At 40.9% G+C, this 14,940-nt stretch overlaps 1 protein-coding gene across 6 annotated transcripts in view; it reads right to left on the bottom strand.

Moving 5' to 3' along the window:
• Positions 1 to 14,940, bottom strand: part of STK32B (serine/threonine kinase 32B) — a 313,103-nt gene that overhangs the window by 29,435 nt on the left and 268,728 nt on the right. For all 6 annotated transcript variants that reach the window (XM_039540819.1, XM_039540818.1, XM_039540817.1 and 3 more), the window contains 4 exons: positions 12,850 to 12,966; positions 10,636 to 10,761; positions 1,676 to 1,807; positions 827 to 891 (listed from right to left, as the gene is read on the bottom strand). In XM_039540819.1, coding sequence (XP_039396753.1) covers positions 827 to 891; positions 1,676 to 1,807; positions 10,636 to 10,761; positions 12,850 to 12,966 — 440 coding nt within the window. The remainder of the gene's footprint in view (positions 1 to 826; positions 892 to 1,675; positions 1,808 to 10,635; positions 10,762 to 12,849; positions 12,967 to 14,940) is intronic.

Genomic DNA, 14,940 nt, shown 5'->3' with positions numbered 1-14,940 from the left:
CTTGTGCTTGCTTTCTCTAGTGACCCTTTCAGATGAAACTACTGAAAACAGTGAGATCAGGGGAAAGGAAAATTTGGCCAAGGAGACTGGGGTAATCCCTTCTATTATGAAAATTGCCACTGGATCCTTAATGTCAATGCACAACAGACAGGTCTCCAATTTCTATAGTTATATCCAAGAGACCCCCATCCAGTAAACTACATGGAATCCAATGTATTATTAGGACAAATGAGGGTGTCTACCTCTTGGGATTCAAACCTGTTTCCAGTGGTTCTAGCTAATGTTTAGACCACTAAGGCATGCCTGCTGGCTATAAAGAGGTATCACTTTTCTCTGAATGTTGAGTTATGATGACAAGGAGTAATGGAGTCTTGGTTTTTGGAGGCCAAGTACACAAAGAATATCCACATCGGAACACTGCAGCTTACTTCATTAAAATGTCATGAGTTATCACCTCTTTTGGCTTTGTTCTACTTGTGAAAAAGCAGGCCCTTTGTAGAACAGTCCTTTTGCTTAATTGTTACTGCTTCTCTGGAGACCACCAGTGACATTTACCTCTTCTTCCTACCACAGATTCACCGTAAACATTCTGCTTGTTTTCAGAGATGGAAGAATAACAAAATTGCTATACCACAGACAGTACAGCAGGGAAATCAATGAAAGTCCAGGCTTTTATTTCACGTAAAGGCTTTTAACTCATGCTGGTGTGATCATTAATCATTTTTATTAAGACTTTTTTGGGGGGGAGGAGGGAATCCTCCTCCTCCTCCTTTTGAAATTAATTTCAGCAGTGTATGTTAAATAGGCATTTAAGGAATGCACTTACTTTTCTCTGTTGAATATGATGAATTCTTTCCTCACACTTTCCAAGCACTGCTGCAGGTGTACATTCTTTAAAAACAGCACAAATATGTTGATTATATATGACAGAAAATTGTACACAAAATCACAACAACAGAACCGGCGTTGAACAAAACAGCTTACAAATTAATATGAACAAGCGGCATTTTCCAGATTCTTCAAGATGTATGTATTGTGCTGTCTGAATATTTTTTAAAGGGAGATGTTCACCTTTAAAGAATTCTTGAACATTTTAAAGTCTGATAGCTCTAAGAAGATTACAACGTGTGAGTGTTCAAAACCACTTTAAGCAGCAACAGTATGTATAAGACATCATTGCATTGAAAATTTGAGCCTGGAAAATCATTATTTTTTATCTCCTTGAAAAGTTTAGGATTTTTATATAAAGAGCCTTTAGATGTGGGATACATAAGTCAAGACTGGTAAAGAGGAGAAAAATATTTGTGATTTTCCTTAAAACTTTTATAAACATGCAGCTTGTGTGCTGCACATTGTCATCCTAAGTACCAGCTGCAGATAAGTACTCCTTATGACTTCTTCCATCCCTGTGTGGGAAGTGCATTTGCCAATTGGCAGCAATTTTCTTACTTTAAAGGTGTATATTTTAGCATTTTAAATCTTAAAGTTGCTCAAATTATTTTCATGACTGAAATAAATCATTGCTTTGTGGCTTGTTTTGGAGGTGTTTTGGGACTGCAGATTAACCAACTTTGGGACCAAATCATTTTCAGAAATGCTAAAACTGAACTTGATTGATCAAATCCTTCAAAGAAAGGAAATGGGATGCTGATTACACCCATAGTCCATGACTTACCAGTGAACAGCTTTCTTTTGCTCCATCTTTGGATTTGTTTTTTGCAAGTCGTTTTTTCTTTTTATGAAGGGGTTTGGACTCTAAAATCATTTCTTCTAGTTCAAATGTAGGGTCACAATTCAGTCTTCCTTTCTGTTACAAAAGGGTACAAAGTTATTTTTCAGAATACCATTATGTCTTTTGTTTGCTTGTTCAATATTAGTTCAATAGATACGAAGGCCAGAAGGGACCACGCATGGGGCAAAATTATAAACAGAAGCCCAATATAATACAATACAAACAGAAGCCCAATATATTTGGCCTATATTAAGCGAACCAGCTGTGAAACAGAAACTGTGACCTTCATTTCCAGTAATGAAGTTCAAAGTCTAAATGATGGAGTAAAACATACAATTGTAAAAAATTATAAATGGTTAGATTCTCTTCACGCTTATACAAGTGAAAATCTGGAGTGACTCCAATGAAGTTACTCCAGATTTACACTATTGTAACAGAGAGGAGTCTAACCCAATGAATCGGAATTTTCTCCACTTTGTTAAAGTAACCGCAGAAATGAGGCAAGGCCAGGAAGTGATTCAGAGGCATTGCTTGTGCAGAAAACATATATACTGATAGATTTTTCAGGCAGCTGAATGTCAGTTTATCTACAGGACTCCCCGTTGTGATGCTGGGAATTGTGCTAAAATCCTATGATACACCCTGAACACTTCATGAAGAGCTTTAATATTTTTTCCCATATAGAAGATCTTTTAATTTGCTATAGAGAATGTGGTGCCAACACAGACTTAAATTCAGTATTGGGGCCTGCTCCTGTTGCAATCAATGATGGGCCTTGTCTATGCTAGAAAGCTGTATCTATACCAGCAAACCCTCCTGATGGAGACACAGCTTATACTGGCAAAAGAGTGCTTTTGTGGATATAGTTTAAACCAGTTCCCTGAACAAAATAAGTTTATCCTGTCAAAAGGACGTTTTTGCTGGTATAACTACACCTCTGCTAGGGATTTTGCTGGCACAGCTATGCTGGGAAAACATAGAAGGGTAAACCAGGCTACTGTTTTGACATTAGCTTCAACTGGAGTGGAATCAGCTTGTTTATGGCCTTTTCTCTTAAATCAAGAGCACTAAATGGACTGACTTTTAGGAAGAGGGAATCTATTTCCATCCAATGAAAGTGGCTCTTCTTGAACAAGGTACTTAAGCATGTGAGTAATCCTACTGAAGCCAAATGGTTTAAAAACATACATATGCTTAACTACCTTACTGAAACAGGGCCAGTGTGAGCTGAGAGCCGTTCTATTGCTACAGCACAACACAAGCAGCAGAGTAGCCAGTGAATAAATCAGCAAGAAAGATTAGGAGTAAAATTATAAATGGGTAGATTCTATTTTCAACTATAGAGGTGTAAACTGGAGTGACTCCAATGAAGTTACTACAGATTCACACTACTGTAACTGAGAGTGGGAGACTGAATGCAGAATTTTCCTTCTGTGGGAACTGAGATTTTGACATTATTTTCCGTTCTGAATTAGAATTAAAAGGCATAATATCAAAATTTTCACGAAATTAAAAATTCTGAAAATTTGGTTATCAGAAATAACTAAATGGATTTTTTTGACATTTTTAATAAAAATGAAATGATGTAACATGTCAAAACAAGTTTTTTTTATTTTCCATTCTCCTGATAAGAAAATGAAAAACCTTAGTTGAGATTGACATTTTCCTGGGGAAAATGCTAAATTCAACAGAATAATATTTTGCTAGGAGAAAAAAAATGGTCAAAGAATCTCAGCTAGATCTAGTAGTCTGGTGGGATTCAGGAACTCGTCAGTTTTAATCCTGGCTCTGCTACTCAGTAGCTGTTTGTCCTTGAGAAAGTCACTTCATCTCGGTTTTGGTTTTCCCACATTTAAAATAGGGATAAACCTGACCATGCTCACCTCATAGAGGTGTGAAAGTTAATTAATGAATGTGTGTGCAGAGCTTTGAACATAAAAGTACTACATAAATGCTAAGTAGGCGTCATCCAGAGACTCAGATGTTGCTGTTGGAAGAAGCCTGTTTGGCATCAAGAGTTAAGAGCTGCAGACATGAACCTTCTTCCCACAGCTGTGCAGTGGAAAAGGATGATGAAAGAGAGGAAAAATCCCAGCTTCTGGGCATTTTCAGTTGTGTAAACAACTGAAAATATGAAAGGATGTAAAAATAAACAAACTGATTCCAAAGGTCAATAGTAAAAAAACATTGATATAAACTTAAAAAAAAACTGAAAAAAGTCCCTGGCTATTTTTTTTTAAAAAACATCTGACTCACTCTCTCTCTGGGAGCAGAATATTCAGTGTGCTAAACTGTTTTGTATACTGAAATATAGAAATGCAGAAAATACCTTAAGTGTCCTGTCCTGTCTATGACTTTTCAGTTAGCTCTGTTGACAATCACATTGACATGAAAATTAAACAAGCCATCTCAAATCTGACACTCCTTCTTTACCGTACAAATTGTCTAGAGGAACAAACTGATCATTTTAAGCTGACCTAACAAACATGGGTCAAAAATGGCTTTGCATGTTCCTAAGCATTGTGTATGTTAGATCTGTTTAAGCCCATGAAGTTTGTGGTGCACATGCAAGATCTAAAGTCATTTGATCATGTCCAGGGGAGAACAAACAAACAAGGTGTCAGCTAGCGCCCTTCACACACAATGCCTTTTCCTCTTCTGACACTGTCCTGAGGTCTGAATCGCAGGAGAGAAAGTTCACAGGAGGCCCAGATTATGCATAAAGCAAACCTTATCTGGGGTTTAGGTTTATTTAGAGATTCCCTTTTCTCTCTCTAAGTGTCAGGGCCATAAAGTGGGCTGTAGGATCTAGTGGCCAGAGTTAGGAGAAGAGTCAGGGCTGTGGCCACCCCAAGAGTCAAAGCCACCATCAACAATGAGGGTAAGGAAACAGGAACATGGCAAGTTAGCAGGAACCAGGCAAGGAGGCAGGGACTTGCTCTCAGAGGTCTAGGTAATCACAAGCCTAGCAACTAGGTGCTCAGACAAGGGATCAGACAGAAAGAGGAAGCTTTATACTCAGTGGTATCCAGTCAGCAGTCTGTGGTTAATCATCTGATCCCACTGGGTCAGCAGGTGTAGCTTTTGGTGGTGGGGCATTAGCAGCAGCTCCCTCATCAGCCCTAGTAGCGTGGTTCTCTGTCCTCATTTCTACAGTCTGTGAGCACCTGAAAATCTTTTATTTATTTATTCTGAAAACACTGCTGTGAGGTAGGGAAATGCGATTATTCCCATTTTATAGCTGGAGAACTGTGGGATATGCAGGAAGTCAGTGGCGGAGCTGGGAATTGAACCCACATCACTGGCTAGCATCCTAACCACTAGAGTATCTTTCTTCTATGCTTTTCCCTGGTGTAACCAGAACACCACCAGTCAAGTCTCTGGCCCTATTCCCACCATGCACTTTGTGAAAGATGTGAACAAATTGGAAAAAGTCCAAAGGAGAGCAACAAAAATGATTAAAGATCTGCAAATCATGATCTACATGGAAAGATTGAAAACACTGGGTTTATTTAGTCTGGAGAAGAGAAGACTCAGGGGAGACATGATAACAAGTATGTAAAAGTCTGTTATAAACTAAAGAAAAGGGTGATAAATTGTTCTCCTTATCCGCTGAGGACAGGACAAGAAGTAATGGGCTTAAATTGCAGCAATGGAGATTCAGGGTAGACATTAGGGCAAATTTCCTGTCAGGGTAGTTAAGCACTGGAACAAATTCCCTAGGAAGGTTGTGGAATCTCCATCACTGGACGTTTTCAAGAGTAGGATAGACAAACACCTGTTAAGGATGTTCTAGATAATACTTAGCCATGCCTCTGTGCAGGGGATTGGACTAGATGATCTATTGAAGTCCTTTCCAGACCTAGAATCCTATGATTCTGTGGTGGAAGACCCCTCTTCCCCCGATGCCAACAGACACTAAAAGACCTCTATGCCCAACCCATCACAGATCCATTGATATAGCTGTTTGTGTCCCCAGACGCAAGGGTTAATTTTCTAGGCCAGTTTATTATCCTCCTTCCTACAATGTTCTCTGTTGTTTAATTATTAGTATGATGTGAGTATGGCATACCTACATCTTAAGATACCCTCAAAATATATTTAGCTCAAATATAAGTTCTGCTGGAGTCTGTAGCAATTACTATGTTGCTGTTTTTTATGGATGCCTCTAGATTAGAGCACTTTATAAATAAAATGCATTCTCATTTTTTTCAAACACCACTTTCTTTTTCAGGTGATATAGTTTAGAGACTTGTTCCAGCATTTGAGAAATTTTCTCTCTGTAATTTTGAAGGCTATGGAAAATCAAAATTACATTTAAATCACCTTCTTGACTGATTCCTCCAACATTCAATACTAAACAAAGAAAATGTCTAAGAGAAATACAGGGCTTGACACTGCCAGCAGATGACTAGAACGAAGCCCACATGATGGTGAAATAACAGTATAGCCCCTTCTAACATAATGCTTTCAAAACAGGAAGACCAAATATACGGTATATAGCATGAAATTTCGTGCCCCTTCTCCCCCTCCGCCTCCGCCATGGGCCTTGTGGGAACAAAATCCATTTGTATCTGGAAAGTGGCAAGAGTATTGTGGACATGTACATGGGAGTGCTGAGTAAAAGCACCCAGAATAAAGTAACACTACCCTAATAATAAATAGCACCCCCCCATCCCCCCAACATCAAAACACCCACAATCCAAGATGAGTTTTGTAGTGTGTCCAAAAGTTAACTAAGCTGGGTTCTGCCAGAGTCATTGGAAGGATAGGGTAAGGGGAGCAAATTCCAGGGAAAACAACTTTCCATCAGTCCAGTCCTCTGGTCTTCAGTCAGACAAGATGGAGACATAAAATAGGGTGGTGTTAACACAAAGGCACTGAGACACCTATTTCTTCACTAGTCTTCCTAATGACCTCATACACATGTTCAACAGAGTGGAGCGAACCCTGCTATATAAGCAACTAGCCTGAAGCCTCTGGCAAAGCTTTTAATTAAATCTTTAACTAGGTCTGAGAGTACCTGCGTGCAGTTTTACTTCTCTCTTCCTTTAATTGGAGAAGTGTATTTCATTATATTCCCTTGTAACTAATGCGGAAGGGTGTTCTTTTAACCCCTAAACCTAGATTTGGAGTTTCTATTTTGAACTAGTTTTTGCTGTTATCTGAATTAGTTACATCTGGTATAATGGGTTTCCCCTCTGCCCCTTAATGTGCCTCTGTTAATTGAAGAATCATTTTTCTAAGAGTAGCTCCAAATGCCAATGAGAGTTGGTGTTTCAGCTAGGGAAATTGTTTTACTTTTAGTAGTGGAGGATTATGATTTTTTTCCCCTTTAAAAATGTTTTGACCTTTGATGGACAGGAATTTTGTATCCCTCTATGGGAAGTCCATATTCAGACAATGTTAGCATTGGAATCATTTTGGATTTAGATGTCTATGATATTGCTTTCTTTTTGGATCTGATCAGAAAAAAACAGGTACAGTGTATGTATGCAATGCCTGCTAGACATAGACAAACCAAACCAAAATACAATAGGGTAATGCATCTTTAGATACGTTTTTAATGGCAGACACATCAGTGTTTCCAAATAGGATGGAAATAGTAAACAGGAGTCTCTCGTTTCACAGTCAGCATCACCTTCTCTGTAATCAACTACAGTTATGGAGGCGATTCAGTTGTCTGAGAAACAGTACCAAACAATTAGCTTCTGCATCTGCCTCTTAAATTACTTTTAAATAACTTTTTCCTGCAACAGAAGATTTGGAAACTTGTTTCGACTATCTTGAAAACACGACAGATAAGGTGTCCTTAAAAAGATCTGAATTAGGGAGGAATCCCCACCCCGCAGCCCCAAACCCCAGAATCTGCCAAAAATATATTAAACAAGTTAAAGAGAAGTAAAGAACTGTGGAAAATAAAGAACTAGGGGTGAAATTTTCAAACTTGGGTGCGTGAAAGTTTTAGGCATCTAAAGTGTTTTGGTGCAAAATTTTGGCCCTGATTCTGTCAATATGTTCATGAGTAACTTTGAGTTCCATGGGACTACTCACATCTGCAACGTTATTCATATGCATAAGTATTTGCAAGATCGCAGCCTTAGTTAGTGTCTTAATAGGGACGCTGGGGCAGATCTCCAGCTGATGTAAGTTGTCACTGTTCCACCGAAGTCATAAGCGACACATTTTGTTCATCAAAACTACATCTCCATTGACAAGAAAATTATTACGATTTAACAATTAGATTAAGCTAAATATTGTTATCTGCTCAAATGATAAATACTGATATATATGAGGATGATTCTGAAGAGAATTTATGCAAGATTTTGGTATCTTATTTTGTAATTTCTAACTTTAGGCTGCAGTAACAATAATCATTATGTCAGAATACGAAAGGACAATTGGACTTAGAGGTGTCTTGTATGGTATGTTACTCGTCCTATTTGAATCCCAAAATGTTTTAGGTTCTTTTTAATCTCAAAAACTCTGGATTTCATCTTTTTTCACATTATGACTGGAAGTGGCTACTTGCAATCAGGGCATTGTTTTAGCAGCTTTGATTAAATAGAGGTATGTATTTTGGATTTATACATAAAAGGTAAAAAAAAAAAGCCAAATATTTCCATTTGCTTTGCTTTTGTATTAGCATGTACCTGTGAAGATAATCACATCTGTGGCAGTGCATGCTATTAAGGTCAGATAGCATGCATCTGACCCCCTCAAAATTTACTATAAGCTTTTTTTACTGGTCCCAGTTCCACCCTCATGTAAGCCAATGGACTTGTGCTGCTCACACTAGGGCTGAATTTGACTCAGTGACTTAAAAGTAAGCACTGGTTTAAGAGAACGTTATTTGCAGCATTGAAAATACAAGGAATGGAGGTAATCTTTAGTTTTTGAGTAGTTGAGCTGAACTTCTTGTCAAAAGAATTCACTCCTGCTATGAAGGATTGGTGCAAGGCAAACCCTGCCCAGAGACTGTATGAGGATCGGGGTGGGGGAAGGGAGGGAGGGAGGGGAACCAGCTGAATGGCTGGAAGGGGTGCCTGTACTCTCCTTGTGTGTCACACACATGGCTTTTGTACTAGCCCTGAAGAGTCCACTTGGAGAGTGAGCCAGGGAGGATCTAGGTGTTGGTCAGGGAAGGGTCCATAGGTCCAGCACCTTGCACAACTGGTGTGGAGTGACTGTGGCCATTACCCCAGTCGCTAGGCTGGAGCAGAAGCTGTGGGTAGGAGGAAAGGTGTCCTGCATCCTGGCCTGGTTTGGTGAGGATGGAGCTCACCTTCCAACTCTTTTCTGCTGTCCCCATATGGAGTCAAAATGTTCTGGCTCTGTGTGTGTGTTGCTAGAGTGAATGTCATCCATCATTTCCTAAAACAGGTTAGAAGGGCTGTTTTTCTCCCACCCCCTTCTCAATTTGCTTGACGGTGCTCTTTCAGCTACAAGGGTTATGCTCTTCTAAGCTCATTGCTAGAAGCTGTGCAATGCCCAGCAGTACACTTTTGCTGAAAGGATGAGGTATGTGGCTACCAGTAATAACTCTGGATCAGATGCCAGGAAGTACAGCTAGCACCTCTCCCGAAAGAGACCAAGAACATAATCTCTGCAATTCACCTAGCTTCATTTGCCTGATTAACCAATACCATCTGTACCTGAAGTACTATATGGTTTGATCATGCTCCCTTCAAAGTTAGTGGGAGCGTTAATGTTAGTGGGAGCTGACCCATGTTTTTCAAGTTTGAAAAAAACCTGAACCAACCCCAAATTTGTGAGAAGCATATCATTTTGGGGAGATTTTCGCAAGAGCTTTTATGATGGAATGAAACCTGAGAAGCATTTAATCAAAACATTTCTTACTTTTTATTCATTTTCTCACATGCCTTCATTCAGTAAATCATTCTAAAAAACAGAATCCAACTCTTCAAAAGTGGAAAATTGTCTTCTAGAAAATAAACCAATCATAGAAAGGTAGGGCTGGAAGGGACCTCGAGAGGTCATCAAGTCCAGTCCCTCTATTCTTCAGGAATAGAATATTTTCATATCAGAGGATATTATAAGACGCAAAGCCTCTTATGTTGCAAGAACTTATGCACATGTGTAGCATTAAGCATGTGAGCGGTCCCCTTACTTCGATCAAACTGCTCATGTGTTTAAAGTTAAGTACATGTGCGTTTGAGGGATCAGACCTAAAATTGGCTACCCTCTGTTCTGACCAAAAGCCATTTTTATTTGAAAGAAAATATAAAGTGAACCAAGTTTAATTATTTTTTTGTCACAGAAGGGACCACCAGACCTCTTATACATTGCAGGCCACTGACATCACCCAGCACTCACACACTAAACCCAACAACTTCACTTAGATCCACAGCCCACAGGAGATTAAACTATTGTGTGCCACAGACAGAGAACAGGAGGGGCCAAGGTGTACCACTGCCTGAGGTACCTGCAATGGCAGGCAGAAAAACGATTAACTGAGATATTCCCAGATAATCCTGGCTAGTGAACCACATCCACACGCTGCAGAGGAAGATAAAAAAACCCAAAGTCACTGCCAATCTGACTTGGTGGAAAATTCCTTCCTGAACCTACATATGGTGATCAGTTTGACCTAGAGCATGTGAGCAAGAACCAGCCAGCCAAGCACCTGAGAGGGAGAATGCTCAGTGCCACCTCACAGCACAGGCCCACACCAACCATTGTCCAATAACCTAATGCAAATTTTGCTCTCTGTTATGGTAGGGGGAATGAGAGCAGAATTTAATTTAGTGTGTGCATCAGGAGGAAAACACTGAAACATCCTTGGAGAAATAAATGCAAATGTCTATTAGTAAACAGTTAAAATGACAGTGATAATTGGATAGGGGATTTGCAAATTTAGTTCAACTAGACTATTGACTCACATTCGGAACAAAGCCTGGTGTCACAGCTTTCTCCAGGACAGCATCCCAGTTGATATCAGCTAAGTACGGAGAGCTCTGAATGTCTGCAAGACTTGAAAGGCGGCACTCAGGGTCCTTAGTGAGGAGCTGTGATCGAAACAACGCATTTTTTAAGACACTGTATGCCATAAAGATTTCAAGAAGGGTAAATGCATCTTACTGATGTGCATAATAGGATTTTTAATTAGGAAAAGCTTGGAGAACCATCTCATACTTCTTACAAGTCCCAATATTTAAAAAAAAATAACTTATGTGATGATCTGAATACATTTCCCAGACCTGCAGAAGAGCTCTGTGTAGCTTGAAAGCTTGTCTCTCTCACCAAAAGAAACTGGTCTAGTACAAGATATTATCTCACCCAGCTTGTCTCTCCAATATCCTCAGACCAACATGGCTACAATAACATGGCATATAACATTAAGGTAATGTAATTACCATCTGAGGGCTGTTCAGTGACCTATAGAATATGAAATGAGTTAGTAGCATTAGTCCATTTACTAGTGGACAAGAGTCCAAGTGATGAAAAAAAAACCTTCCCATCATAATTTGGCACTATCTTACATGTATTCTTTCAGTTCATTATCATATGTTTTTGCAGTGAGCTCCCTAACAACAGTGAAAATTGACCATCTCATTGCTCCATATAACAAAAACCAGACTGCTCATTCCACCAAATGTAAATCTGAAATTTATCTCCCAGTGCTCCAGTGGTACATTTAAAAACGCTTCCTGCTTAGGGTTGCCAGGTGTCCGGTTTTCAACCAGAACATCTGGTCAAAAAGGGATCCTGACGGCTTGGGTCAGCACCATTGACTGGTCCATTAAAAGTCCAGTTGGCAAGGCTGGCAGGCGCCCTACCTGGCTCTGCACAGCTCCCTGGAAGCGGCAACATGTCTCTCAGTTCTTAGGCAGATGGAAAGCCAGGGAGGCTCTGCGCGCTGCCCTTGCCTCGAGTGCTGGCTCCGCAGCTCCCACTGGCCGGGGTTCCCGGCCAATGGAAGCTGCCAAGGCAATGCGCAGAGCCGTGTGGCCATGCCTGCACCTAGGAGCCGAGAAACATGTTGCTGCTTCTGGGTAGCTGCCCGAGGTAAGCATCAGCCGGACCCCGTACCACACCCCAACCCCCTGCCATAGCTCAGAATCCCCTCCCATACTCTGAACCTCTCGGCCCCACACCGGAGCCCACTCCTGCACCTCAAACCTCTCATCCATGGCTCCACCCCAGAGCCCTCACCCCCTCTCACATCCCAACCCCCTGCCTCAGGCCAGAGCCCCCTCCCATACTCTGAACCCCTTGGCCCTGGCCCCCAGCCCTCTCCTGCCTCCCAAGCCCCTCTGACTCAGCCCCACTCCAGAGCCCGCACCCCTAACCCCTCAACCCCCTGCGCCAGCCAAGTGAAAATGAGCGAGTGGGTGAGGGAAAGCAAGCGACAGAGGGAGGGGGATGGAGTGATATGGGGTGGGGCCTCAGGGAAGGGAAGGGGCTGGGGGCAGGACAAGGGTGTTCAGTTTTATGTGATAGAAAGTTGGCAACCCTATTCCTGCTCAAAGATATACCTTGCAGTGTAATTTGGAGATGAAGAAATCTGGGCTCAGGTGGACTGACGGAGGAAAGCAAGTTTCAGTGTCATGGGACATCATGGAGAATGTCCAGCCTGTGGCTTCTGGTCACTTCTAGCAAGGAGGCTCCAGACTGAGAACCTTTGCTCAGGGAGCACGGCAGAAGGAGAGAGGCAGTTCCTAGGTTCTAGGTAACTTTGCTGGCAATCTCAGCAGAGATGCAAGGGACTGAATGGGAATGGAGAATATGGTGCCCTCAAACTAGGGCTGAGGCAAGAACAGGGCAACACAGGAGGTGCCACTGCTGCATCTGTGGAAAATAGACATCCTTGGTCTCTAGGATTGTTTCAGGAACACTCAAATTCCTTATAAAATGTAATTTAAAAGATAAATTGAACTGTTTTTTCAGACCAGTATGATAACAATAATAAACCAACTTCATAGGAGACAATGCAGCATCTCTGCTGTTCAGGAAAGGCCAAAGAAAGGCACCTTTCCCTCTATCCATGAGATTAAAACAACCTGATACGTGCACGAGCTGTATCTTGCTTCTATGATATCCACTTGATTATTTGGGGCAGGAGGTGAGTGCAAATAGCGCTTGTACTGTCTTACCTTTTTCAGCAATGCTATCATGCCCTTGCACCATGTGGACGAGTAATGAACTCTTTCTATCTTGAACATGTTGAGGATCTCATCAATTGGAGTGGCTGAATGAATTTCGTATGGCCTCTGTGGTAAAGTTAAAATAATGTTAATGTAAAATCAATAAGGAAGGTTATAAACAGAGCATACAAAATCTTTGTATTCCTGACCTCAGTATTGCTTACACTGGAAAACAGTGTTTCTCGAAACATACAAGACTTACAATATCTTAAAGGTTAACCCTTCTCATATGGATTGCATGTGCATTTCTTTGGTACTAATGAATTTAAATACACAGTAATTTTACATTTTTTTTAGTTTTTATTTTGTAATATTTATAGCAGTGGGAAAGCTTTCAAGGTCAGTTCAAATTAGATTTATGAATATTTTTGTCTCTGGAGCCATCTGTGTGACGTGTAGGTTATTTTATTGTTAATTGTTATTATTACAGATGAGCCTGGAGGCCACAACAGAGATCAGGGCACCATTGTGCTTGGTGCTGTATTTACACTTAGTAATAGATAGTCCCTGCCCCCAAAAGTTTACAATCTAAACAGAGAAGACAAAGAAAGGAAGAATCATCACCTTCATTTTACAACTGAGCAATGGAGAAAGAGATTAAATGACTTGCCAAAGATAACATGAGAAATCTATGTCAGAGCACAAATATAAAAGCAGATCCTCTATATCCCAGTCCAGTCCAGGGCCTTAATCTCAAGGCCATCCATATTCCCCATGCCCTAGGGGGTAAGAGGTGAATTTAAGCTTGTTTGTTTAGGCAGCTACTGGGCATGTTTGCAGTCATGCTTCCCTCTGCACCTGCCAATCTTACAAAACAATTTGGTTTTGAAGCTTGTTACATTGCTCCAACCTCCATCACATTTTAAGGTATTGTGAAAAATGCTGATACTGATGTTCTTTGGTTAATTTGAACAGTCCAAGAGCTTTAAGACATGGTCATTTTGGCCTGATCTTTTGAGGTTCTAGGCACCTGCAGCACCCATGTTTTTCAATAGGAAGTGTGGCTGCTTAGTCCCTCTGAGAATCAAGTCACTAGTGATTTGCCCCATGCAGAGGATGAGAAAGGGAAAATGGGAGAATTATAGTTTTGTATGTATCTAGCATTTCCCCACAAGGATCTCAAAGCACTTTGGAAACCTAATTTAAGCCTCACAGTGCACACTGAAAGCCAGTGGCCAAGTCAGGGATAGAGTGCAGGAATTCTGACTCCTAGATCCTGTTCTGCTCACCTGTTCTGCTCTCTGTTGAGGACACAACTTTAGTAGGCTGTGAAAACTGCTTTTTTACACTCTATAAGCTGTAAGGATGGTATAATATTTTAACTTGAGCATACCTGGGGTTTACAGAAGTGACACAACTAGACTATAAAAGGAATTTAAATCTGCCAAGAATGAATAGGAAGTTTTTGATAGACGTAGAAACCTTTTTTTACCTTCTAGATCAAACCAGGCAAGAGCAATGGAAAGAAACTGTTTCCAAACTGACAGGTTTCAGAGCAATAGTCGTGTTAGTCTGTATCAGCAAAAACAATGAGGAGTCCTTGTGGTACCTTAGAGACTAACAAAGGTATTTGGGCATAAGCTTTTCTGGGCTATAACCCAGTTCATCAGATGCATGGAGTGGAAAATACAGTAGGTAGGTATAAATATACAGCACATGAAAAGATGGGAGTTGCCTTACCAAGTGGGGGGGGGTCAGTGCTAATGAGGCCAATTCAGTTAGGGTGGATGTGGCCCATTCCCAACAGTTGACAAGAAGGGGTGAGTATCAACAGAGGTTCTTCTGCCTACTGTGGGATTCCTGCAGCTTCCTCTGAAGCATCTAGTGCTAGCCATTGTGAGAGACAGGACTAGAAAGGACACGGCTGTGATTCAGTATAACCATTCTTTTGCTTTTATGGAAATGAGCCATACATGCTCTTGCAGCTGAGCTGAGTGTTGTGGGAGCACAGAAGAGAATTGGGCTGGCTGCCTGATCTGGCAGCCCTTTATAAGCCCTGCTTCCTCACAGGAGGCCACTACAGTGGCAGGTGGGGGTTTT

This window comes from Mauremys reevesii, linkage group 5, assembly GCF_016161935.1.
Source record: "Mauremys reevesii isolate NIE-2019 linkage group 5, ASM1616193v1, whole genome shotgun sequence".
NCBI classification, from domain to species: domain Eukaryota; kingdom Metazoa; phylum Chordata; order Testudines; family Geoemydidae; genus Mauremys; species Mauremys reevesii.
Note: the sequence above shows the minus strand (reverse complement) of the source record. Positions and strands in the feature narration are given on the sequence as shown.